Source organism: Neolamprologus brichardi, chromosome 3, assembly GCF_056152115.1.
Source record: "Neolamprologus brichardi isolate AB-2024 chromosome 3, ASM5615211v1, whole genome shotgun sequence".
Classification (NCBI taxonomy): Eukaryota; Metazoa; Chordata; class Actinopteri; order Cichliformes; family Cichlidae; genus Neolamprologus; species Neolamprologus brichardi.
Window position 1 is genome coordinate 12,738,649 of NC_142106.1, and position 27,485 is coordinate 12,766,133.

General features: G+C 39.6%; 2 protein-coding genes and 2 long non-coding RNA genes across 5 annotated transcripts in view; 2 read left to right on the forward strand and 2 right to left on the reverse strand.

Annotated features, from left to right (window-relative positions):
- Positions 1–17,125, reverse strand: LOC102779233 (uncharacterized). The gene is made up of 6 exons (XR_004844230.2): positions 16,983–17,125; positions 11,946–12,055; positions 5,984–6,069; positions 1,997–2,121; positions 885–1,010; positions 1–776 (listed from the first exon to the last, which is right to left on the reverse strand). It is a non-coding gene; the product is annotated as an uncharacterized LOC102779233 (long non-coding RNA).
- Positions 4,519–19,136, forward strand: LOC148103530 (junctional adhesion molecule B-like). 2 transcript variants are annotated; one of them, XM_087838854.1, is made up of 3 exons: positions 4,519–4,680; positions 18,325–18,657; positions 18,896–19,136. In XM_087838854.1, exons 1-3 carry the CDS (start codon positions 4,614–4,616, stop codon positions 19,051–19,053), a joined length of 558 nt encoding a protein of 185 aa, XP_087694980.1. In that variant the 5' UTR covers positions 4,519–4,613; the 3' UTR covers positions 19,054–19,136. The 2 variants fall into 2 exon arrangements, with proteins under 2 accessions (XP_087694980.1, XP_087694979.1); XM_087838853.1 differs by lacking the exon at positions 4,519–4,680 and adding an exon at positions 12,970–13,156.
- Positions 19,137–20,053: 917 nt separating this feature from the next.
- LOC148103531 (uncharacterized) lies at positions 20,054–21,397 on the reverse strand. Its single transcript, XR_015718599.1, has 3 exons — positions 20,894–21,397; positions 20,728–20,819; positions 20,054–20,560 (listed from the first exon to the last, which is right to left on the reverse strand). It is a non-coding gene; the product is annotated as an uncharacterized LOC148103531 (long non-coding RNA).
- A 1,070-nt stretch (positions 21,398–22,467) lies between these two features.
- Positions 22,468–27,485, forward strand: part of LOC148103532 (butyrophilin-like protein 2) — a 169,674-nt gene continuing 164,656 nt past the window's right edge. The window contains exons 1-2 of the mRNA XM_087838129.1: positions 22,468–22,486; positions 24,419–24,754. Of these exons, the coding sequence (XP_087694255.1) occupies positions 22,468–22,486; positions 24,419–24,754 (355 nt within the window). The remainder of the gene's footprint in view (positions 22,487–24,418; positions 24,755–27,485) is intronic.

A 27,485-nucleotide genomic window follows, 5' to 3' on the forward strand; every position in this document is an offset into this window, starting at 1 on the left:
AGAAAAAGCTGAGTGCAGCTGTACCTGAAATTTATTTTGTCCATTAAATGAGTTACAATCAAATCAGCTCTGCTGTCAACAGACATCAAACTTCACAGTAACTAAGATTCATGTGTGAAATTGTTCCTGCCGTCTGTGGCTCACATGAACTTTATCTGCTTTGAAGAAAACTGAAGTGTTTTAGATTCATCACAACAACTCAGGTTGTCCATCAGACATCTTTGTGAAACAAACAGAAGCACACAAGAAGATCAAGTGAGACCAAAGTTTATTGAAACTGCAGAGAAACCAGATCACTGCTGTGGAGATGACAGCACACTTAGAAACAAAATACAAATAACAGTAAAGTTACTGAACATATGGAAACATGGCACAATCAATAACTTCAGTCAATCCAGCTTCATCAGAGCTTATTGGAAATTATCCAGTTTAATGTCTCATTGTACTCTGAAATGAAAGCATAGTACAAATAGGCAATTGGAGTTCATAGAATCAATTTAAAGACCAAAATGTATTCTCAACTTCTCATCAAAGTAGCCACCTTTGGCAGATATAACAGCTGAACACAGCCATGCTATTCTTTCTACAATGTTTGACACTTGTAGGTTGCTTTGCTTTCACTCTTCGGTCCAGTTCATCCCAAACCAGCTTGATGGGATTTAAGTCTGGAGACCGTGCTGACCACTCCATGTTTTCAAGCTTACCAGAGGGTACAGCATGGCGCTGCAGAATGCTGTGTAACCATTCTTTCGCCTACTCGATGGCGTACACAGATCCTGCGTGATGAACCGGAGATTTCAGATTATAATTTATCAGACTACAAGACCTATATCTAAGTGTTATGATGGTCTGTCTCTCCTCCATTGTTAATTACTTTTTCTCACCATTTTCTGTAGCAACAAGGACAATACTGTTCCCCTGATGCTCACGAGGCCATGGTACACCAATGTTCCAGCATTGCTTTTATGCAGACAGAGGAGGCTGTGAGTAATCCAGAAACATTGGACCACCTGTAAGAATTTATTATAATTATTGAGGTTAATTGAAATGATTCATCTTAAAGTAAAAGTACAAGGAAGCAACCGAAATGGCAAAATAAACACTGAGAAAAAGACAGACATACACACATTTTTATTAGTCATTTAAGCTTTATTTATATTAAGATTATTATTATTTTCTTTTCAGATACTAAAAATAAACATCAGTGTCAGTCTCCCTTCATTCTGTCAAGCTGACAAACAAAGCAGAGTTAAAGTCAAGTCCTCAAACTCTCCTAACCTGTAGTCCTGACCCCAAACACACTTCCAGTGTGTATAGTACCAAATCATAACAACAATTGCATCAGTGGGCTTTATAAAGCTATAATAAGGTAAAGACTACCATAATATCACCATGGTAACTTGTGCTGTGAACATAACCTATTCTGGAGCCGATTAGAAATCCGCAGGTATGAAATCACCACCTTGTGCTATCCTTGCCCACTTATCAACCAGTCAACATCCACTTCTAGCACCACGCAGTCAGGATTGTGGAGGACTGCATGGGGACACGTCTCACATAAGTGACCCGACCCAACCTTGGATGGAGACATTTGCTTACACAGAAAGATGTAAGGCAAAAGAAGTGTGTATTATTAGGGTGACAGCTGAACATTAGAGCTCTGAAACTTTAAACACTAACGCTTTCTGTCCCACAGCCTGACAAAGGAGACGTGGAAATCTCTGCAGTTTGTCCCCAAAGGAAATTAAATCGATCGATTAAAAAGCTGTTTCTTGATCTTTCATCTGGATGACAACCTGCCCTACAGCACAAGTTACAATGGCGACTCACCCCAGTAAGAAGGGAACCACCTTCGTGGTACAGAAAACCCAGGGTAGACCTGCATGTACACCCTTAGTCCTACAGAGCAAATCATGTCTTCTCCTCCATCATCAGTTATCAGGAGAGCAGACAGTCAAAGTACAAGAATTCAAACAAACACAGAGATTCTACTTACAGAGCAGACACAGCACAAATGTTTCCTTCATCGTCCTTCTCACTCATTTGAGCTTTTTTCATTTCTGTCTCTGACACCAAGTAAAGCCCGCCCTCTTCCTCTGAGCACCTACTCGGAGCACCTTTCTGTTGATTCAAAAACAATATATATATTTTTAACAGGTTTTTATTTGAATTAAAACCTAGGAGAAGTGAAAAAGTTGATATTTTCCAACAGAAAGTTCTTACTTTCTGGGACAGTGACTCGAACTTACAAGTACAGATCAACATAGTCATGTACGGCATGTGCAGAACAACTCAGTTTACTTGGTGAGTTGCAGATCTGCAGAACGCAAATATGTGAAGATTTACAATAAGCCAAGCTGTGGATCATATGTTTGCTGAAGGAAAATACAGAAAACAGCATTGCAATATGAATGAGCCAGTTTCTGACGAGGAGGATGATAGAGAGCATCAACACAGACACATCTGATGAGGAGGTCACAGGTGCTGAAGCTGCTTCTGCTGAAATATACAAATCCAAAAGTGCAGCACCTCCTGGCTCACATGGCAGGGCATTAACCTGGGCTCACCAGGTTTGCTGTGACAAGAATAAGTGTCTTTTTATGCCATTGTCAAGAACGACATCATTGCTGTGACAAATCTTGAAAGAAAAGAAGTTGATGGCGACATTTGGAATGAGACTGATGAAGAATACGTGGATTCCCATGTTCTTGTCTCTGTAGTGTACAAATCCGAATACACTGATAGTCTCTGGGATTCGTTAATTGGATTAAAGCATTCTGCAGTTTACACTCAGGATTAAACAAAATACTACATAACAAATATCTATAAAATACCTGTAATATGCTCAAACATTTCCAACATCCACACATTAAAAACAATAACCAACAATAATCCTATAAAGATAAATGAAATTCCCACACTTTCTACTCATACCTTACCTCCTCCTCCTCCTCCTCTAAGAAACCAATAAACTGTTTGTGGGCCCCAGGGCATCATTTTCCCCGATATTTCACAATATCGGAACCAGGAAGCAGCAGGTGAGCAACAGTATCATTTATAATTGCTAACATGAAAATTATACAACTTAGATGAGTTTATAGAATTTTGATATAGATCTTTCTGTGCTTTTTTATTGTAGACCAACACCGTAGTGATGAGGCGCAGATAAGAAAGAAGACAAGTACGACTAGAACTTAAACACACCGACCACGACCACCACCTATACACTCAGCTGAAAACCTGTAAATAAAAGGTTTTCCTATAAACCTATACATAAAGGTTTCAACAGTCCTCCAATTACTGTCTTTTTACGTCACTGCCCAATAAGCCTGCAGAATATATTAAAGATGTAAAAAGAGTCCACCCGTTCCAAGCTCTTAGCTCTGATCTTCAGAGGTGACAGCGTAGTCCATTTCCATGGAAAATGCTCCTTCTGGTAATACACGGCCAGCAATCCAGGCAAATCTGATAAATAAATCATGGCAGCTTGTGATGCAAAAAACAGCTATTCCTCAAATCTACAGATTTACACAGGTGAGCCTGTGAGTGGCATCCTTGAGAAAAATCAGGGAAAACATCTAGTCCTGGAACATCTGGAAATGTCATTCCACATATTGAATGGAATAGTACTTACTTAGTTATAGCTTATCTCACTGGCTTTCTAGATTAATGCAGGACAAGTGCAGTGCCAGGATTCTGACTTTGGAAACGCCAGACTGATATAAAAGTTTGTTTTTAAACATCATATCATTTCTATGTATTAAAAGCAGACATATGCACACATGTATAAATCAATAAAACAGCACCTGATCTATCATTGTTAACTTTTGCTACTTATTTAAACAGCAAAATCCAAAGTGAAATTAAGTACAGTCTCCCTTTATTTTTTATCATTATCATTTATTTTAATAATTACTGTCATACTGGCCAGCAGTCTCTCATCTAATGAGTGAGAGAAAAAGACTGGACTAAAATCACATCAGAGAAAAAGTGACACTGCCAGCAGAAATCCATCTCCTGTCTTGTCTTTTGACTTCGACAGCGGCATTCAATGAATTAACTAAATAAATAAATTAATAAATAAAACACTCACTTCAAGGCACAGACTCTGTTGGTTTTACAAAATCACAGCATCTTGGGACATTTGATGGGCAAAGCCAGGCTTCATGAATCACTAAAACATTTGAAGCATTTCTGTTGGAGTTGCATCAAAGTTTCTCAAAAATCTGACACCTTCTCAACAGTGACACCTGCTGGCTAATTTGGCTTTCACCACATCTTTATGACACTGTTGTGTGAAACTGCACAATTCCAAACAAAGACAATTATTATACCAGACTCTCAGTAATTTTTGCCAAATTTATGGCCAACTGTTGAAATTTGTGATAAGAACAAGATTAATAGACAGAGGGGCTTTTTTCTCTGTTTTGTGTTCCAGCTCCTCAGTAGGGGGCAGTATTGATGCACCTCTAAGCTGGTTTTCCAACCGAAGAAGAGGAGGCAAAACAAGGAAGTGCCTGTGCTTCAGACGTGCCGGTCAACCGCGGTATCGACTATCCTTTCTCTACACATTTATAACGCTTATCTTCAGCTTCACAGACCACCAGTACGAGATGGGGGGTTCGGAAAAGTTGTACTTTTTCCTTGGTGTTCTCCATGTCTGCTATGCCTCGTCTGCAGGTGAGATTTCAACCTTGAAGCCTAGCCTAGCCTAGCCGACACTACGCTCTTGAATCTATGAATCAGAAATTCAATTGGCTCTTGACGTTGGTTCTTTATTTTATAAAGCGGGCGTCTGCGATCCGGGTCCGGAACCACCAGATGTCCCATAAGGACCCGGACCTACAGCCATAACAAGAAACCAGAGTGGGGCAGCTTTTCTTGTTTTACAGTATTAGCAGTGGCTTGATAAACACAAAGCAAGTTATTCTGTGCAAAAAAGAAAACGGACAGTAATAATAGGGCACGTATGGTCTGAAATCCTGGGCTCCTCCCGAGAGTGACTGCAGTTAGTTCAAGTCCAGTCTTTGACTGTTTGCAGATTGTTGCCTCCTATCAGGCGAGATGAGCCCTCTTGATCAATTTATTTAGTATCATTTTAGTATTTGGTATCACTTTTACCCAGATACTAACATGTTTAGTAAAGCTGAGGACAATGAAACGTGTTACAGCTGTGATGAATGTTTTGGAAATTTAAGGGTTTATGTTTCTTTTGTAGATTTCACTTGTAAGAGTCTTCACAGTCCATCCAATATTAAGGATTACTTGTGTTGTAAAATAAAAAATTGTAACCGCAGTTGAGCATTTGAGTCTGTGAACCACAAAGTTACAGATTCATCAGAGAGAAGTCGCTCGCTCTTTGCACACCGCTGATATAAAGACAACTCGGCTCATTTCTGCTCTGTTTCAGTAAAATCCGTATTACTGACGAGCAATAAGAGGCCCTGCCTCTAAACACTCAGCGTGAGGACTGAGTTGAGCCAAAGCAATAGTAGCTTTAAAATGCTTGTGCAAAGAACCATTACTCTATCTGGTAATGTTCCTCCCTCCTTTTAGGGATAAGGAGCAAGACAACAGAGCGGGGGCTAAGTTTATACAATTTGCAATAAGGTGTGTGCCACGGGCTTTCAAATTCATATTTATGCGACTAGTTTAAATATTCTCCTCCTGAAACTCTTACAAACGCCATGAAACCAGCTGCAACAATACAACAGTCAGTCAAAATGACGCCGAGTACATCCAGCAGCTTTTTAATCTCAGACAAGGCTGTGTGCTGCTGTAGATGTTAGTGAATCTGGCCCTAAATCTTCCTTTAAGAATTCAAGTTAGAATCAAATGCCTGACATCACACTACAATCTGACACCACAGCTTTTGGCCACCACAGAAAAAGGAAACACGAGTTCTGTCCATCGTCTGTAACTCTGAAATCTGAATAGCTGCTGCTCTCACTCTGAACCATGAGACAAGCAAGAGCATCTCTACCTCTCAGGTCGGACTCTTTCTCTTCTCTCTGATGATGATTTGTCCATGACGGACGTCCTCAGTTCTTCCTGCAGATCCACCACCGTCTACACAACAAAGCACATACAGAGGACGTCAGTGCAGCAGGCACAGTCCTACTGATACTGCTGCTGTTGTTTTAATTATAACACAAAAATCAGACACATTATTCAATCTGGCCTAATCAGAGTTCATGAACAGCACGCTGTTCAGGTGTCAGTCCTCTTATTGGAGCACACCGGCTGATGCTTGAGTAAAAGGGAATTTTCCTTTCTTTAGTTTAATATTAGAAAATGTTTGTTACCTCAGTAGTAGCATCACACACCATCTTATACTTACTGGTTATCTATTAGTCAGTAAAAATGTTTGTTGTATGTTAAGTTTAAGACTAGGATTATTATTTTCTTTTTTATACATTAAAAAAAACTTCAATGTCAGTCGGCCTTCATCCTGTCAAGCTGACAAATAACTTAGAGTTGAGTCGATTTTTTCCTCTGAACTCAGCAGTCCTGCAGGCCTGAAGCAGGATTTGCTCTAACCTCAGAGTTAACTACAAAAGGTCATTCACTGCTTACCAGCATATATTCAAATCATTTGTCGTTTGATTAGGAAACCGCTGTTGTTATTTGAAGTAAAGGCATTCTTTAAGGCTTTGTAAAGTAAGACCCTAAAATAGTATCATCAACACGGTAACTTGTGCTGTGAACTGTTCTAGAATCAGTTACGTTCTAGATTATAGATCAACAGGGATTGAAATCCTCCTGACCGATCAGTTCTCCAAAAGTTAGCGCCACTATTCCTGGAAGATCCCTTGGGCCACTTTGTAGACCACTGGGTATAAACCTCTCACATCTCCGTGTTTTTTTCATAGTTTAATTCTCTTTTTGATGGCTGCAAACAAACTTCCTCCTGCCCCGAAACAATCTACCTTACAAAACTCATATACCGTATTTTTCAGACTTTAAGGTTAAAGCATTTGAAAACCTTTCATTTTCTCAAAAATCGACAGTGCACCTTATAATCCGGTGCGTCTTATGTACGAGTTCTCGTTGTGCTTACTGATGTCGAATCAATTTCATGGCAAGCTAAGAAGCCGCACTGCTTGATGTATTGTCGGAGTATATCGGTTACTGTAGTCAGAAGCGTCGTCGAGTAATACGTACTGCGCGTCAACATAATATTACCGTATTGTGTGTGCATAATGGACCCTAAACTGGGGCTTGTTGAGAGAAATGTGTACGAAGTAGATTTCAAAACTCAAAGCTATCAGTCACGCAGCAACATGGGAACAGAGCAGCTGCAAAATCTGTCTTTGTTATTATGCTCTTTGACTTTTTAGTTTACATTTTGACTGCACAATCACGATCTTTTTGTTATGCACAAAAGAACATTGTTTTATTTTATTCATGGAGTATTATTTAATAAATCTTGATAATTTATTTAGGAGTATTTTTTTAATGTACTTCTACATTGTATGTTAATAAAAGTGCCTATGTGACATCTGGGACACAGCTTTATATCATGTGTCAGCATCCAGCTAAAGAATATCAAGATATGAATTTTAGGCCATATCGCCCAGCCCTACGTACGCATAATGTTACAGTTTGTTTTGATATCAGCTAATAATAAATATAATTTGTAAGGATCTGAGTGTTATAAAAATAATGACCCTAGGTAGTTTATATCAAAATTTCAATTCAGATAAATTCACACATCTGGGAGGAGTTAGGAACAGATATACATGCGTTACAATCGTTATAGTTTATTTTTCCTTTATAAATCTGCCCCTCAGCTGCTTGGTCACACTGATTGGTGTACTGGCAACTAATAGTTTAACCACTTGGTGCGCTCTCAGTGCTGCTGTTTAGTTCTAAGTTGATGGCTGATGGTTGAAGCTTACTGTCCTAAACCCTGAGGAAGGAGACGTGGAAATCATTGACGTTTGCTCCAGATCAAAGTGATTAATGTGACTGATTGAACAGACATTCTTGGTGTGTGTTTGGTGTTTACAGCAGTGTGAAAGAGACTTAACAGCAGGTTGGAATCACGGAGAATAATACATATACCTTTTCTAAATCACCAAATTAGGGTTTGAGAGAAAGTTAAAATATAAAAGCATAGCTGTTAGATATGAGGTCATCAAGTACACTCTAGGTGTCCTGTTTTAGAATCATACATTAATTCATTTAGAATAACAAGACTAATGCAAACTGTTGTTAAAAGCCAGGGATCAGGGAAACATAAAGACTATTAAAAAACACTAGTGATGGGTAGATGAGGCCTCGTGAAGCGTTTCAGCACATTCCCCAAACTGTATCGACACTGTGTCGACACAGTTTTGTTCCATAGTGACACCTGCTGGACCTTAAATATCATTACAGGCAACTACAGGCAACCAGGGATCAGGGAAACATAAAGACTATTAAAAAACACCCTCCTACTAACCCTGTCGAGGCCAAGGAATCTTCTGGGAATGGTGACACCATTTTCTGAAGAACTGATTGTTCAATAGGTAGTGATCTCATACCTGTTCATCTCTTATCTGGATCTTAACCCTCTGGGATTCAGGGTATAATTGGCCGTTTTTGACTACTTTTGAGTTTACCTCTATATTTCACCTTTAAAAACTGTTAATCTTGCCTTGTTTGGTATCGGGGGGTTTTCAGCACAACCTCAAATATCTGAAATTTGAGTTATTTTTTCATTTTGGTATACTATATTAGCACAATTGATCTGAATTCAAACAAAAAATTCACAATCCGAGTAGAAAAAAAAGTTATATTTCTTACTGTAAAACCCACAAACATGTTTAATGAATCATTTTCATAACTTGGAATAGAAATTGTACATTTCTAAATATTATGCACAAGTTTTGCAAACAAAGTTATATGGTACCATTTACCTAAAAATGCAGCCGAGGCCTCAGACATTTTTTATATAACCATTTAAATCTATTTCCAGAACAATCAGGTGTGCTGCATCAAATAAGAAGGCACACAAATTATTTGTGCCAGTCCAAAAAAATTTAGTTTGTGTTCAGAATAAGACAGAGGAGAACACCACAGGCCTAAACCCTGCAGCTCTGACAGCAAGAGGTGTATCAGTCCAGTTTTCCATGTGGGAACAGCGTTTACACTGGAATCTGCCTTTGACAGCTTTTTTCAGCAGTCTGATACACAATACAAGACAATAATTACAAACTAACTACAGCGTCCAAACACGCTAAACGTCACTAATGTCTCACATATGAAAACTCGCTCTCTCTCTTTCTTTCGCTCGCCCCGTTTTCCGTCGTGGGTGTCACTCCTAAAAACTTCCCCTTCTCCCTAAACAACCAAGTGCCACGTGTTGCCATATCATTTTTTGATTGGCTGACATGGTAAACTAACACCAATAGGGAAGGGGTGTTTTTTCTTTCTTTTTTCACTCGCAAAGGGAGAGTGTTTGCTAGTAGGGCTGGGCTATATCATATCGTTCACGGTAATACCGGTGTAATGTTGGGCAATGATAGGAAAATGAAATATCGCGATAGAATATGGGTAAAACGCGCGTGCGCAGTGCCTTTGTTTTCATACGCACATGGCGGCGACGCAGAATGAGAAGAGCGAAAGTGGATCGTTGAATGAAACGAATGAACCAGAATTGGTTTGTTAAAATGCTGCAACTTCACTGGTGTGGAACTGGTTTAGCTTTCGTCCGTCAGATACACAACAAAGCACTATTTTTGGTAGAGCATGCTAGCGGGCCGTCGTTATTACCGTGTTGTTTGGAAAATACGGCACTTAAAATCCCGTGTGCCTTATGTATGAATTCTGGTTGTGTTTACTGACCTCGAAACGATTTTATGTACACGGCGCTCGAAAATCTGTCATATGTTTTAGTACAACTTTGCTAAGCTACGAAGCCGCACCGCTTGATGGATTGTCGGAGCATTACGGCTATCGTAGGCAGGAGCCTCGCGGAGTGATACGTACTGTGCTTCAACATAGTATAACGGTATTGTGTGTGTATAACCTCTTTTTAAGTTTTGTGGATATTATACATGGTTATGCTGAGGATATGTCGGCCAGTTTCCACTAGAAATGCCTTTTGATTAAACTGTCAGCAAGGAATTTGCATTTGCACTGTTAAATTTTTATATAACTTTAATGCACTTAAAAAAGCTGCTTGTTTAAGTGAAAATACATTGAGGTTTTTTTTTTTTTGCACCAATAAAGTTGTGGAGTTGAGCAGTATTTTGTCTCGTGTCAATTATATCGTCAGTTATATCGTTATCACAAATTTTCAAATATATATCGTGATAAATATTTTAGGTCATATCGCCCTGCTCTATTTGCTAGCGCTGTCTGTAGAAAACGCTGTTTTTACCGTTCTTCCCGCTATAAACACCACTGTTTTATTCAGAAAAAAACATCGCGTGTAGTTTTATCATAACTCTGGTTTTACGTGGCCCATCGACACAATTCAAAAACTGGTATATAGTTTGAAGTCCGCACTTTCGACTCAAGTTGAAATGGAGACTCTGAGTTGCTGCATCTTATAGCTGTGTCGTCCTAAATTGGTCATGTGATTTTGACGCGCCAGCGCACCCTTTGACCCCAAAGGTCTGTTCTACAACACAAGTTACCATGGCGATTTAAGGAGAGAACCACTGACATATTTAAAGATGGGTGACCAGCATCTAAACTAGGGCTGCAAGATATTAGGAAGACCTGCGATATGCGACAACTGTGATCAATATTGCGATAACGATATGACTTGCAATAAAATAAATAAAAAACAAAAAAAAACCCAGAATACATAATTTCAGTTTTACTGCAACAGTTTTAATTGTAAAGTTAATTTAAATAAACATAACTTAAATTATATTGTGAGAGTCTGGAAAATACACAGTCTCTAGACACCATGTTTTCAGTTCAAAGTCTTCGGTGAGGAAGTGCACTGTGAAGCTCATATATGGTTCCGTTGTAGGACTTGACCATAGGTCTGTAGTGCTTGCGTAGTTTTCAGCTTGGCTCAGTTCAAACATGACAGTCTTGCGGCATGTTTTGTACATTTGTGGAATGGCGACATGGGAAAAGTAGTTTCGTGAGGGGATGCGGTATCTCCAGTCCACTTTATGTATCAGACTGGTGAAGCCCTCTCTACTAACTGTATTTATAGGCATCGTGTCTTTAGCCAGAAAATGTGTAATGGCCTCATTTATTGCTTTGTACCGCTTTGACGTTTTCTCATAGAGTTCCACTTGAAAAACTCTGATACAGAGACGGCTGTTGGACTGCTGTGCTCTTTGTCTTAACATTAGCAACCTTTGTTTGGCTAGTCCTGTCTTTCTGGAACTTTTCAAACTGTTCTCTGTGGTTGTATTGAAGATGATGGTGGAGATTAGTCGTGTTTCCTCTGGTGGTTGCCACAAGTGTTCGGCAAGTTTTGCAGAGTACCTGTGTTTGGAGAACGTTATCTTTATCAAATCCAATGTACCTCCATATAAGCGAGGTACAATTTTTTTTACCCACGAGTTCAGTCAGTAGCGTTCTCGTCATGCATCTCGCTCTCAGCCATTACAACTGACTCTTTGCTGCAGCGTTGTTCGCTCCCCACCTGCGTGGGAGGCGGGCCTCTAATCCATTTGATTGATTAAGGCTGTGAAGGGCTCTATTCGACTGGTCAAATCTGTAAAGGGGTTTCTTTGATTGGTAAATTCTTTAAAGCACGTGTGTAAACATTTTAAAGTACCCAATTATTGCAGTTTTCGCCATCTTTTGCGATGGGCCCATCGCACAGGCTGATATTGCGATGACAATAAATTTTCGATTTATTGTGCAGGCCTGATCTACACCTTCTGTCCTACTAAGAAAATCATGTCTTCTCCTCCATCATCAGTTATCAGGAGAGCAGACAGTCAAAGTACAAAAATTCAAACAAACACAGAGATTCTACTTACAGAGCAGACACAGCACAGATGTTTCCTTCATCGTCCTTCTCACTCATTTGAGCTGTTTTTCACTCTCACACCAAGTAAAGCCCGCCCTCTTCCTCTGAGCACAAGCCGATCTGTTGGTACAAAAACAGTGTTGGTAAGGTAAACTATATAAAATATATATCACACTGCAATACTTTTTAATTTCCTTAAAACACTGAATTAAACACTTAAAGACAAAAAAGGTTCTTATTTTTTAAAAGAATGTTATTGGTTCGAGAACAGTGACTATGGCTTATTTAAAGAAAATCATCTGACACGTCTACTAATCTTCCCCAGTAAACATTGTCGTTATTTAACAATCAGGTGGCAATTTTTGTTAACATCTACTAGTGGCTGAAAAAAGTGGAAAGAAGCAGTGACACGGACATGTTAGTGTTTGCCAACGTCAGTTTGTCGTACCTCTTAAACATTACCTGGTCGCTTTTATTAGAATTTGAAACGAGAGAAAAGTTTCTGCTCAATTTTTGTTTTATGCTCTCATATTATCCCTTCTAATAAAACAAAAGACTCTCATCAGTGTGAATTAATAGGTTACAAACCTGGATTCTGGCTTTGGAAAGCTGTAATTTGGGCTGGGTCTTCTAATTATAGACCATAATGTTTTTAATACTATCGTTTCTTTTTACTACAAGCAGGTACATGTACCTGCCGATATATCAAGAAAACAATACCTGATCTTTCATTGCTGTTTTTCCTCTGGGGTTATCAAGACCTGTTTACTTATACATTGAGATTCAAACTATAGTTAAATCAATTTTCTTATTGTAATGGAAAGATAACACTGCAAGTCACATAAATTTAGATTTAACTTCATGTCTGAAGTTAAAATCTAAATAAATAAATTAATAGAGCTTGGTATTGTCTTTTGTCCCCCAAACCCCATGTAGGACTTCTGAAACAAACATGTGATCAGTAAAGAAAAAGAAAAAAAAAAAGAAGAAAAAAAACCCACACGCGCACACGCACACACACTGGGCATAAAAAGGTGTGCCCAAGTGAACAGACCGGCTAATGATCGAGTTGTTGTTGCACTCTCAGTTTGTTGGTCTAATTGCACCATCCTTGGACATTTATTACACTGATCTTCAGATCCTCTGAATCCCACCACAAGATGGGGAATCTCTCTCTCTTATTCGGCCTGATTGTCAGTGTTTTACTTCACTTGGTGACAGGTGAGATCCGTCAAAGCAGCTTTTGGCTTTTGCGAGCTTATCCGTCAACTGCATCTGAGATTGTGTCTGTTACAGTTTTCTTGGTCTGAATTTTGATTAAACCCCCTTTACTGTAATCCAGCAACGATGGGGGCACAATCCAGTGTACTCCTATAATCGCTTGCAGCTCATACTGGTGTGTTAGCATTAGCATCATCATCAGTGTCTGGCAACTGCAGACAGCAGCTAGCTCCGGCTACAGCTAGCTAACACTGAACAAAGCGGAGACCAAAACGGACATTAACACGAAGCGATAGATAGTGGCTACAGCTAATTAGCGGTTAACCGTCTAGAGACTGGGCTCAATACATTCACTAGCCGCAATGGGAGATCGAGACGAGTGTTAATACCGAGCAGTGATGGCCTAACAGGTGCTGTTCCTTGGCGGAGCCAGGGGGTTAGCCCCGGCTAACCGAAGCCAGCGAGTTAACACAGGCTAGAGCTAATTGGGGCTACATGGATGTAGCTGCTATCACTGTTTGGTCTTACTAGTCATCCGCTGCTACATTTTTCGTAGTCCAAGTTCGAGACTAGTATTAATACCACTCGCTGTAATCGGAGACGGACGCTGGTATTTAAACCAGGCAAAACGGCCCCTACAGCAGCAGCTGGTCAGCTTAGGCTCCAATTAGCTGTAGCCGGTGCTAAACCGCTGGCTAAATTCACCGTACTCTTAGACCGACACTTTAAACGCATCAAAACAGCGCAATGACGAACCCGACAGCAGCTAGATCCAGGTAGCTACAGCTAACTAGCACTTAACCGTCTCACTACCTTGACTTACAGGTGCATCGGAGATGATCCATACAGGTACTGCTAGTATCCATTTAGTCATATGCCACAATGGATTCTTCCAGAAAGTTAAACGAGAAAGTAATCGCTAGCAGCTCATACTGGTGCGTTAGCATTAGTATCAGGTGTCTGACAATATGACCGAGCCCTCGCGTAACACGTCGGCAGCAGCTAGCTCCGGCTACAGCTAACTAGCACTGAACAAAGCGGAGCCCAACAAGGATAATAACACGAAGCAATCGGGGTCGTATAAATGGTAGCTACATTTTTCGTAATCGGAGACGGACGCTGGTATTTAAACCAGGCAAAAACGGCCCCTACAGCAGCAGCTGGTTAGCTTAGGCTCAAATTAGCTGTAGCCGGTGCTAATGGATTCTTCCAGAAAGTTAAACGAGAAAAGAAACCCGAGGAAATTGATACGTCGTTTAATGTAATGTATGGCAAACTGGCATATTTGTGAGGGCTTTAAACGACATCACGTAAAAATAACTGAAACAACCAAAACATTTTTTTTTCGTTGCCACTTAAGCTTGACAGTAAAAGTGTTAAATGTAAAGGATATAGATAAATATAACGAAGCTGTTGCTGTCACCTGAAACCCCTTTAACAGTGTTTTCACTGATGGATGGGAGTGGCACAGATATTCACTAGTATCAATTCAAGTCATAGAGTTAATTTCCCCTCAAAATGAGACTTGCAAGCACACAAACAAGATCACTAAAATCTTTCATAGATGTTATGTTTCCATATGATGAAGTCAGTCTGTGATTCAATGAGGTCAAGCTGCTAACTGCATGCGAGCTGTTTCTGACAATATCGCAATAAATGTTATAAATCACCAAAAATCCTAAATGTAACTTTCTGTCTATTCTATTTGGCCTTTGCACACTTCCTGTTCTATAATAATATAAACAGAATACAACCAGCTGGCAACCAGTTGAGTCAAGTGTCCTCAAGTTGTGCTCATTGACAAAGACTGACGACATCATATTGGAAATCTGCCTGCATTTATAAGCGTAATTTTTTGACATCATAGTATTTTATTCTATCTTGTATAGTATGTTATTCTTTTCATCTTATTATGTTCCATTGGTTTTCCTAATTTCAACAATCTTTCTGAGAGTGTCTGCGTCAGAAAAAGTCCAAGCTGTTACAGTTTGCAGAAAGGCTGCCTCCTATCAGGCGAGATGAGTATTGCCACAGAATTATATTACTCATGAAAATGAGCAACATCATGAACAAAGTGACGCAGATCATGTAAATATTAATTGTAACTGCGGTTTCCATTTTGTGCCATAAGCTGCTGATATATTTTGTTTAAAAAAAACAAAAAAACAAACAGTTAAAACCGTTAAACTCACAACTGAACTCTGAACATCACACTGCTGGAATAAAAAAAAATCTATATTAACTGATCCAGTGTAAGCCCAGGTTTCACGCATGTGTTTCTCTCTGAAAACAACATGTTAGTTCAGATCAGTGAATAAAGCAAAACCAATATGCTTTGGATATCAGGAAATAGTCTAACACACTAACACAGACTAATTAAAAACTGCTTTTCTTCAGACATGTGATTTTATTCGTTACAGATTAGGCAGAAAGAAGTCAGTGTTTGTGCAAAGCTTACATGAATGAATTGAGCAGAGCTTTCAGTTGTGCTTTACATCATCAGAGTTACTGAGGAAGATGAATTTGTTTGTCTCGACTCAGTGTGAGGACTCTGCAGCGGCAGCTTTGAGTCATATAAGTAAATTACAGGTTAGACACTTGATCCTGTTAGCTTGAAAAAAGCTGAATGCTGCTGTAGATATTACTCAACAACGTTTTCTTTAAAAATTCAAATCTTATTTTTCACACGTTATTCTCGTTGTTTGCTGTCGCAGTTTAAACACAGAGTCGTTCAGAGTCTCCGAGCAACGCTCTTCCTTAGCAATCCTCCCAAACACTACCTTGAGTACAAAATTGCGTTTTTATTTTAAAAAACAACAACAACAGAAACAGCCGTTAGGAAAAGGCACGCGCCCTTTCCGTGTTGCTAACACGGCCTGCTAGCTGTGGGGTAGGATTAGCTCAGTAACATGAGGAGGGTTTCTGCTCCATTAAACTGAAGTAACACACAACAGGCTAGCACAGGAAGACTAGAACATGACTTTCAACGTGTTTATCAGATTCGTGATCAAAATTACACCCACAAAAACCCTGTTTGTACTGTGAATAAGCTTTAACACGCCAGTAGTCTGTTTTGACACACGGAAAATACAGTTGGCAAAAGACTAATATATTCTTTTAGAGGACGTCCCTCCACACTTATTACAACTATGTAACTAGAGTACTAAAGAGGGAACACTTTAAATCCAAGGTCACACATTATTTCAAATACTTTAGGCATTAAAACTCTACAAGTCGATTAAATGTTACTGAGGATCAGGACAAAGGTGGCTGAACGAGCAAACAGCCGCCATCTTACGTCTCTGACTGTAGAATCAAATTTAAAACCAGGCCTGAAACACAAGCTTCTTTTTACTGTGTGTATGTCTCTGTATAATAACTATATAAAGATATATAATTTGTCGTTGAATCTATAAAAACGTGTGTTGGCTTTAAAAACTTGAGCATTTTCTCTGTGACTCGTCAGAGGTCATCAAATATTTGTAAGCTGAGTAAGCGCTGTAGGTGCGGGTTATTCAGACTCCGCCTATATTTCTAATAAAAAGACGCCTTCCCCGTTTCGCCGTCGTTCAGACCAGCTGGTTAAGATTTCTAGAAATAACACGTTTTTTCGGACTATTTGAACGAAAAAGGACAAAATAAAAGATGAATCCATGTGTCTGCCTCGGGTTTAGCTGCTCGGTACTTTATTATTTATTCTTTAACTCGTGTTTTCAGCACAGATCGGTCCGTAAACGCCATTGCCAAAACACTGTCATAATAACACCGAGCTTCTAATACATGTATGTCATATGTTAATAAAATAATAAATAAATAAAGCACTTACAGCAAGCACACGGTAGTCTGTCCATCTGAGCCTGCATTGCGTCGAGGCGCAAACAGCATTCAGTCGGTCTAGTCATTTGCGAGGCTCCACCCACTCTCGTTTTACTCCACCCACTTGAGAATGACGAGAGTCATTCTGAGAGTGTCAGTGTACTCAGAGTGTACTGAGAAAAAAAAAAAACTCAGTGTACTGAGCCTCGCCTTTCTCTCCACCCACTCTCGTCATTCTCCATCCACTTGTTACAGACTGTAACAAGTGGGTGGAGAGAATGACGTGTCCAGAGAGGGGGGGAAAACCTGCGTGACTTGTCTGTTTCGAGAGCTTTGAGCAACACTTGACTTTTTCATATCTGTGCATCTTACGCTTTATTTCACATTTACAGATCTGAGTATTGACACGCGCATGTCCGCGTTCACAGCAAAATCTACAATCAGCTCTTCCAATAAAGGGTTAATTAATATTGTGCTGAACAAAAGTGCAAAAGATTCAATAAGCCACATCAGTGTCTACTGTTTTCAGTTTCAACAGGTTGTGTGTGAGACTTTAGCAGCAGCAGAAAGGCACACTGAGGGCCCTCGCGCTCACGTTTCACGTATATATGTGATAGAATTTAGAAATCACATCAGTGCAAATCACTAGTCTATATCATGATGTCTGGTGTTTTTATGTTTGCTGGTTTGTTTCATTTTACCAAGTGGTTATTAGATGCTGCACCAGCCAGCCCCGCCCCTCTCTGTGCAGCAAGCAGCAGGCACGCAAACCGAGGGCGCCCTTACTCCCCACAAATGGAGAATAGAAAACCGATCGGTGCCTGTGCAATCACAAAAATGCGGTGGCATGGTGCTGCCCTGGGCAACGGCCCATGTCGCTCATATCAAAAAACCGCCACTGGTGGTCAATGTGACCTCATTAGTATGAGGTCCAGAGGGCCTGGTGTATGAACAGAAGGCTCATTTAATTATTTAATCACTCACTTGAACTGATGTCAATGTGCTGGATGTGATGAGGATGATCATTTCTGATGGTGAAACTGAAAAATAAAAATTTTCAGGCATGTTCTTGTCTACACAAGCCCAGCAAGTGGCTCACAAAAGTGACAGTTAAGTTTTTTTTTTTATGTTATTTAAGATTTTGTTATTAATGAAATGTTTCATACTCTGTTCAGGAGCTTTTATTCTCTGTGCTCCGTTCTTGTTCTCACAGTTTTTTAACAGATCTGATGCTCAGATTTAATTCAGCCACCGTAAACCAGATCCCAGAGAGACTCTTCACTCTGATTGGCTGGTGTAACAGTTGTACTTTGACCTTTAACCTCTCTGCACTGTGTTGTTTCCTCTTTCAGACCAGAAAATCATCACAGCTGAGTCTGGACAGAACGTCACTCTGACATGTCGAGCTCCAAACAACAACATCTTCATTGTAGAGTGGAGCAGACCTGACCTGGGAGATAAACATGTAGCTGTGTTTAAAGAAAAGGAGCTCAAAGAAGATGATCAGCATCCATTATTTAAGAACCGGGTGGATCTGCAGGACAAAGAGATGAAGGATGGAGACGTGTCTGTGATTCTGAAGAATGTGACGGCTTCTGATAATGGAACATATGAGTGTTGCATCGTTGTGGCAGGAACATGTCCCCCCATCTGCAACATCACCCTGAGAGTTGTTGATCCTCCAGGTGAGTGAGTAGAGTTGAGTGTGTGTGTGATCAGAGGTGAAGCTGCTTCCTGGTTGTTGATGTTTGTTTGTAAAGATGTTGTTGATGAGACTTTGTAGAAAGCAGCTGGTCTGAGTGATGTGATCAGAGTGCAGTAGATAATGTCTGACAGCAGTTTGAAGAGGAAATGGATTCTGTTCTGTTCTTCACTCATCACCTACCTGACAGCTGACACCTCACACCTGTTTCTCACCTGCAGGTCAGACAGGAGGACACACAGAGGATGGATCTGTTGGACTGATCATTGGTCTGGTCATTTTTGCTGTGCTTCTTGTTGGTGTTGTTGGTTTTTTGATCTACCGAAAACAACGTAACCAGGGTTCATACCAGCCTCCATTTGAACTTCAGCCTGTTTGAAATGTTTCAGTTTTTTTCCTGCTGTTTCAGCTTCTCAGAGGTGACACTTAGCATTCAGGATAAAGACAGTTGTGGTTTTCCAATCATGTAAGTGAATCATGTGTAGACTCAAATGTCACACATGGCATCAAAAACTGCCAAAAAACGATTTTTATGAATTTTTACATTTTCTCTTTCTTTGGTTTAAATTGTCGACAAAGAATCCAGGAAACATTTTCAGGTTTTATGTTTAAACGTCCATCATTGTCTCAAACTCCTGCTGAGTTAATGTCTCTTTAGCTTTACTTTAATATTAAAATACCTATATACTGCTTCACTCATATTTATATCACAGAAGCTTCTAATGTTTATTATATACAGCTTTAAGCATTGCACACACTTCTTAACTTTACAGCAAACTTTATTTAATATATTTATGTTTAATGTGCGTTAAAATAGTAATGTGGATGTTAAGTAGGTTTCATGTTTATTTTTTTAATCAGAAACTTTCTGACTTTGTTGACTCAGTTCATGCATTTTTCATGGACTTTCTGATTCTAATGATTTTACTGTAAAAGTGCCTTCGGATGGTTGTTGTTTCCTGGTGCTTCATGAATAATCTTGAAGTGAAACTGAATAATGTGAGCTGGACTCAAACATACCTCACTGAGCACATGTGTAAACTGGATCTAAGCGAGATGGAAACCTGCTCACTGAATCACTTTGACTCTGAAACTGTAACGAGATATAACTGTCATTATATAACAAGTTTGTACAGCTGTAGTCTCTTGATGCTACTAACAGAAAACAAAATATAAATAACTTGGTCATAAAAAGGTGTCGGTGTAACTGGCTCAACCAGGACTTTGCACGAGGGCTCAGAAAGCTGTGTTCATAGTCGTACCTCAGTATTTACAGAGTCAGTGACCAATCTAGGACTGGCTCTATGTTCCCATCAGGAAAAGAAAACAACGTTTTTCATCAGACATCTTTGTGAAACCCACAGAAGCACACGAGAAGATCAAGTGAGACCAAAGTTTATTGAACCTGCAGAGAAACCAGATCACTGCTGTGGAGACGACAGCACACTTAGAAATAACATAAATAACAGCAAAGTTACTGAAGACACGAAACTTGGATTACATCTACATTTAAGTGATATACCATTTATTATTTATGCATAAATGATGTCTTGGTCGTGCTTTTATTCTGAAAGGCCTGGTGAAGAATTGTTCTCTTAAGTATGAAAAATAAATAAAATCTTCATGGTACCATTCTTCTTCTGCTTCTTTATAAAAGAAAACAATAATAATAACTCTCCATTTGAACTTTCAGTGATTTGAACTCAGTGGTTGTGTGAGGTTTCCTTCATGAGGAGAACAAACAGAATATAAACCAGTGTGTTTACAGTCAATGTGTCAGGTCTGAGCTGCTGTGTGGACCAGTTAGAGAGCAGCAGCTGGATCCCAGTGGTTGGACTGGTGGACGACTTCAGTGAGGAGTCGATGACATTTGGCTCTGGTAGAAACTGCACACACAAACACACAGGAGGAGAAAAAATAATAAAAAGATATCCAAAAGATTTTCAAATTAAAGGTTTCACATATGTGCACAATAGCTGTTTAAAATACATATTTGGTGGCCTGAAACAGGCAGAGTCCATAATTACAGAGAATCCAACGATGACTTTCATACCAGCTTTGATGGAAGCTGCGTCTCCTGTCCCCCATTAATGTGACTGGAAATGTCCTCAAACTGGGCAGCACTGGTGGATCATCTTTGTACGTCTGATAAGAGATGAATGCAGAGTAAACATGAGGCTGTAACTGAGGACAATAACTGATCAGTGTTAACTTCTTACTTTATTCTGTCATTATTGTTCATTACTGTCAGTTACAATGACTGTATGAATTGTAATGACGCGACACTCTCAGACACACAGGTCTGTTCAACATCACAAACCGCTGGTTGTCCCTCTTCCTCTCCCTCACAGCTCGTCTTCCTCCTCACTCTCAGGAATGTCCCTCTACTGCAACAGTGTGCAGCGCAACAATATCCATATCCAATTCTTGAAACCCGTTTTAGTCGGCATGGGTTGACCCAACCCTATTTCGACGTCAGAGAAAAGGCGGAGGGAGAGGGCGACGTCTGCTCGTTGCCTGTTCATGAAGCTTCTCTCTAAAACTAAACACGGTCCTTCTTCTTCTCCTTCAAAGTCGTCTGGCTATCCTCCTTAAAATTTCTAATAACGCAGAGTTGGTATTCAGACGTTATTTCTACCGCCTCTTTAACGACTGTTCTTAAAATGTTCTTAAAGGAAAGATTCCGTCAAAAGAAGGAGCGCGTAAACGCAACGCTGTCAAAGCGGAGCTCTACCGGAAACAAGTTCTTTTCCCCACCTCTTTGTCGAAAAGAAAAATAAAACACCTACTTCCTGCCCCAATGAACCGTAAAATGGATGTTACTTATATACACGCAGGTATTTCTTGCTTGTGTTGGATTAAAATGACTGAAAAACTGTCAGCTAATATCTGTATGTTTATGTCTGTGTTACATAAAAACTTAAACAATAATAAGTTCGTGCTTGTTTCTACAAATAGGTCTCATTTAAAAATAACTGTTGAAGCGGATTTCTTATATTATGCTTCTTTTGTTTGTGTGTGTGTGTGTACATTGGTTTATTGCAGGAAGCTTTATTAAAGCTCCACTTTATGTCTGTAAGTATTAAACATCTTTAGATATGCACTATACAATTTAAAGATTAAATAATTGTAACAAGTGTCACCTGGCAGTTTGTTGCTCTCTGCCAGGTGATTGGCTGAAGAGCTGTGAAAAGGTAGTGGGTGTGTGGGGTGAAGTCAGCGCTCTTCTGTGGAAAAAACCAGAGGCAATTAATTCACTCGGGTGCGAGTGGGTATACTGTCGGTAAGAGATAGTGATGTGTAGATGTGGCCTCGTGAAGCGTTTCAGCACATTCCCCAAACTGTATCGACACTGTGTCGACACAGTTTTGCTGTTTTGCTCCATACTGACACCTGCTGGACCTTAAATATCATTGCAGGCAACTTACTTCAGACTCCCAACAGACACTGATTCAATGACCTAGTCATACTTGTACACTGTAAGGTATTGTACTGTCCATGGAATCATTTTATATCTTCTATATTACACATATTGTAGACATCTTTAAAATATATTATGAATGACATTAAGTGAAAATAAAATAAAAGTATTGTGAATGTAATATTACCCATTTAAATGTAATTGACTCAGAGTTTATTATAAATTTCTATTCAGAAAAATAAGTTTATCCAATGTTTTTGCATTCAGTCTATTGCGTTTTTTTTACTTTGCTTAGCTTTGGAAAACTCACAGGAACAGATGAAGCTGGGGTACACAAAAGCTGTAAATCCAGGTGGAAAAGGTTCTGATAAGATGTCGTCCTATTCCCTCAGTACGTTACACTCTCTCTCCACAATACTAAGGGGTTGGCAGTCCTTTATAATAAAATTCAGGACTGCCTGGTCCAGAGCAGTCTTCCTAGATGCTTGATTTGAAAATAATAAAACACATATTAATTAAAAGAAATTATGATAAAGCTGTTCAGTGTCTATATAGGCCGACCTGTGTTCATTCTCGGTGTGTTTGTCTCCTCATTTTCATGTTTGGCTCTGTAATGCCTAAACACTGAGGAGGTGCTTTTGTTTGTGTAAGAAATGCAGAACAGATGCAACATTTAACCTGCATAAAATGAAATAAATCATTTACACTTCAAGTCACGTTGCTGTTTTTCCTGTTCTGATAGATTACACTGAAATAAAGACAGACAAACTATTACCTTATTTACAGTTAAAAGATCAAAATGATCCCACACAGCAGAAACATTTCTTTTTCTTTCGGGCTCCATTTTGTTATGGAGAGATGTTTATTTTTATTTTAACTTTGGGAGAGTAATTTCGTATTTTTGGTGGCGACTCATTCCGTTGGCAGATGTGGATGCGATACCTTTTAAACACAGTTTGGCGCTTTGGCAATGAGCGATACAGCAGCTGCATCGATCACGTGACTTTTTCTTAAAGCGACGCACGCACCGATACAGGCATCGCTAGGTGAGCTTGATACAAGCGTTGGTGCGTCATTGTTGCAGGACCCTAGTAAGGATCACTAAGAGACTTTTGCCATTTTTTGTTTGGATCATTTGCTATTGTATGTGCCTATTTTTAATGTGTCGTTGGACTTTTTTAGTGTGACCACGAGTTTTAATAGAAGAATTAATCAAGCCCTAGATCGACGGCGCGCAGGGAAACTGATCAATATTGTAGCTATATTGAGTGTTTGTTTTAGCTTCATGATTTTGAATGGTTTCATAAAATTGATATTTTATTGGGTAATATTTTAATCGATAATGTTGTTTGTGTTTTTAAGCTGTGCTGTCTCTGCTGTCCTTTTTTTGTTCTTTTGATTGATTTGTAATTTTGTTTTGGTTAGTCTGTCCAGCAGTAAAGATGGTTATTGATTAGGAGTGAGTTGTGTAAGGGCGGACTAACCTCCCTTTTTGTTTTTTGTTTAATTGTTTGTGCCACTTCCCTTTATCTCCCAGATCGCAGGTCACGCATAGCGCTGAGACCCGAATTGTTTGCAGTGTGTGCCACGATTGCAGTGTCGCTAAGCGGGGTGTGACGGGTTGCAGTGTTGTTATTTTCGCACCGTTGGTGTGGTAAGTCTCATGTGCAGCTGGGATATCAGCAGGATGTGTTGTAAGTCCTGTCTGGAAATAACTGGGAATTTGTATGTCTAGTTGATGTAATAAATAAATGATCAATTTATTTCTTTGCCCCATTTACTCATACCTTGTCCTCGGTTACACAACAACAACAACAACCTTAATCTAAATAATTTCATGTATTTAGTAGACCATAAAAACAGCAGAGCTGCAAAAACAAGTAGATGTCAAATATTAATAAATACCAATAACTAGAAATGTGTGCATAAAAGAGTTTTGCTGGGTGTTGTCAGTAGTGTGTCAGTAGTGTGTATGTAATATCTATACAATCCATGCAAAGAAGCTGTGGTTATTAACACAAAGTGGTGCTAATAAAATGGAAAGCATATGTTTCTTATAACTAACTTTTATTGTGAAAGCACGAAAAGGGAAACGCTGTTGATTTTGGCTCTGTTGGCTTTTTTTTTTTTTTTTTTTTTTTGTTATTGCTAACCCTTAAAGTTTGGATTTGTTTGGCTGAATTTTAAGTTCATGTCGTGTTCTAAGAATATCTCCAACACAACAGGCTGATATGCAGCTCCAAACCATGATTGGCTGCTGTACAAGTGAATGGTTTTAACTTTGACCTTTAACCTCTCTGCTCTGTGTTGTTTCCTCTTTCAGACCAGAAAAACATCACAGCTGAGTCTGGACAGAACGTCACTCTGACATGTCGAGCTCCAAACAACATCATAGTTGTAAAATGGATCAGAGCTGATCTGAAGTCAGATTATGTCCTTTTTCCCCAGGATAATCTGTTTGTTCCAGATAACCAGCATCCATCTTTTAGGAACCGGGTGGATCTGCAGGACAGACAAATGAAGGATGGAGACGTGTCTTTGATTCTGAAGGATGTGACGACTGCTGATAATGGAACGTACAAATGTCATGTTATCATGAAAGAAACACGCTCATGGAAATCCATCAGCATCATCACACTGAGTATTGTTGATCCTCCGGGTGAGTGAGTAGAGTTTAGTGTGTGTGGGGGGCACTTTAACATAAACAGACGTTTCTGTATGCTTAGAAGACAATCCAACAACATTGTACACTAAGACAGCTCATTGGTGCTGCTTTTTTTTTCCTTTACATGGGAAAAAATGTTTTTATTACAATAAAAAGTCATATTGTATTAATTTGTGTGACAAATCCACCAGTAGATATAATTACTGTATATTATAGTATCTGCTGCTCCACATGAAATGTGTGAATATTGAGATATTAAATTGTGTTATTTGTATCTCACAGTGAGACAGACTGTGAACGCTTACAGGCAAACATCACACTCATGATCAGTCATTTTTCTCTGAACTTTAAATTAAATACATTTTACTTCATGTAGTTGTTTGTTCTGAGTCACTTTATAAGACCCTTTCTGACCTGTACAGTCTGTTGATGGTGTTTTTCTCCTGCACTGTAAGTAAAGTTTCTTGACATGAATGTTGTTTCCTGTTGCTTCATGAGTAACAGAAAAATGTGAGCTGGACTCGATCCATAGTTGGTTTGTGGGAAATAATTTTTCTTGCTTTTCACCACAACAAATCACCACACCAACCAGCCAACACATCAGTTTACTACCTGCTCAGATCTCTTGGAACCCGGCCGAGCAGGTACTAAAGAAAAACCTGGTACCAGGTACTCTGACCTGAAAGGACTGATGACCATTCACACTCACATTCACACCTCTGGGCGATTCAGAATCACCAGTGAACTTAACCCCACTGACTGCATGTCTGTGGACTGTGGGATGACCCTCTTATAAATGTATTTAGGTACTTTAAATATACACAACATGTAAACTATAAATAATAATAAATAAAAGTTATAATGCTACTTATGTCAGCTGTAACTCTCATCTGGAGTCTAATTTTTACAGTTTTTTTGTTTGGTACAAAAACTAAAAAAAAAAACCCCAAATGAACAGTTATCAATAAATATAACAAACATACAACACACACTGATAAACACACTGAGCCGATCTGAGTTTTTTTTTTTTAAACTGATCATTTGCCAAGAAGTCATTTCCATCCATCCAGCTGGAGCCTATCCCAGCTGTCATAGGGCGAGAGGCGGGTACACCCTGGACAGGTCGCCAGTCTGTCGCAGGGCTAACACACAGAGACCATTCGCACTCACATTCACTCCCGCATTCACACCTATGGGCAGTTTAGATTTTTCAATTAACCCATCCCCACATTTCCAATGTTTCTATTTATTTTTATTTTATTTTTATGTGTAACGTCTTTACTTATATTGGTAAGTAGACTTTAGTGAACTTGATTTATGACGGGTTATATAAAATATAGAAATAAGCTGTTTAGTAAAGTATCTTAAAGACTGTGTTATTTGACACATTTCACATATTTTACACCAACAAGTCATTTACAGCAGTGTTGGCCAATCTCTTTTATACAAATACCGGAAACCAGTTCGGGGCACAACCGTATTTGGCGCCGTTACCGTCCCGAGCGAACGTCGTCACAGCGGGGACACCGGACAAGATGGGTACCGGAGTTCTTACGTCGCTCTTCGGGATTCTTCTCCTCTGTTATTACGTGTTTGCGTCCACAGGTGAGATGTTATTCTTAGATTGCTGTTGAACTGCATTGCCGTTATTGGCATATTAAACACACGCAACCGGGACGTAAGTGTGATTAGCGAAGCTCGCCGGTTACCGGGCTTCGAGCGCAAGTTAGCTCGCTAGTTGCGAAGTAGAAGCGGCTCTTATGTGGTGTAAGTTTTCCGTGTGTTTTGCTTAGTGTTGGCATTTGTGTGTAGTTTAAGTGATCACTGTTAGAGCCAACGAGACATGATGGACATCGTTTTTCGGCTGAAACCTCAGAAAACAGAAAAAAACCTTCACTTCAATCAAAACACAGCTACCCACCGAGCTAGCGACAGCAAAGCGACACGTCACGCTAAAGTTAGCCTGTCGGTGCAAACAAGAGTGGCGGAGAAAAAGCGGACTGTCCCGGATTACTTTCACATGACAGGGGATTTTAATCAGGCAAACCCGAAGTTGGGATTAATATAATGCTATTAGCATGTGCATTGCTCTGGTACGGGAGAAAATTAAAAATAAAAAGCTCGAAACTGACTTTTCGACACGATGTCGCGCTTCCGTAGCGCGCTATGCTAGCGATCAGCGAAGGAGGAGAAGCGCTACCGCGAGGCTTATTGTTCGCGGCGGGTAACAGGTCGGCTGGCTTCACCGCGACGCACAAATGAAGTTGGGAGAAGTTTATCTGAGTCTTCCCCATCCAGAAACCCTGGATTACAGCCAAGGTCAGGGATAAAATTTAATTAGTACTTTGAACATTACTGTGTGATGTGGTTAATGAACCATAGTCACGGTGAAGGCATGGCTGAGCAGGAATGCTTTTATTCCTTGTCCTGGATCGTCATCTTGTGGCAGATTTGGGAATTGTTTAGGAAGTATTTTCCTATTTTTGTACATTGAGGTGTGGCAGCTTCTTAATATGTTTGTCCTGTCGATGTTTGTTATTAGTTTTTTTAAACACGTACTATCGCGTTGAACATAAAGTAAAGTTAACCTCTTGCAGCCTCTTCTGCAGCACAATCCAGCGTTACACAAATGTACAGCACTGTGTACAGTCCGCCCTACAGGACCGACTCCACAGCACACAAACCAGGCTCTGGCCCCGCTGTCTTTACTCTCCTCACCAGCACT

What these genes read in the sequence shown, in the direction of transcription:
- LOC148103530 (XM_087838854.1), top strand. Translation starts at nt 4,614, where the DNA reads ATGGGGGGTTCGGAAAAGTTGTACTTTTTCCTTGGTGTTCTCCATGTC. An exon ending in CTGCTATGCCTCGTCTGCAG is followed by an intron (nt 4,681 to 18,324) that starts GTGAGATTTCAA and finishes TTCCTCTTTCAG; the next exon opens with ACCAGAAAATCATCACAGCT. An exon ending in GAGAGTTGTTGATCCTCCAG is followed by an intron (nt 18,658 to 18,895) that starts GTGAGTGAGTAG and finishes TCTCACCTGCAG; the next exon opens with GTCAGACAGGAGGACACACA.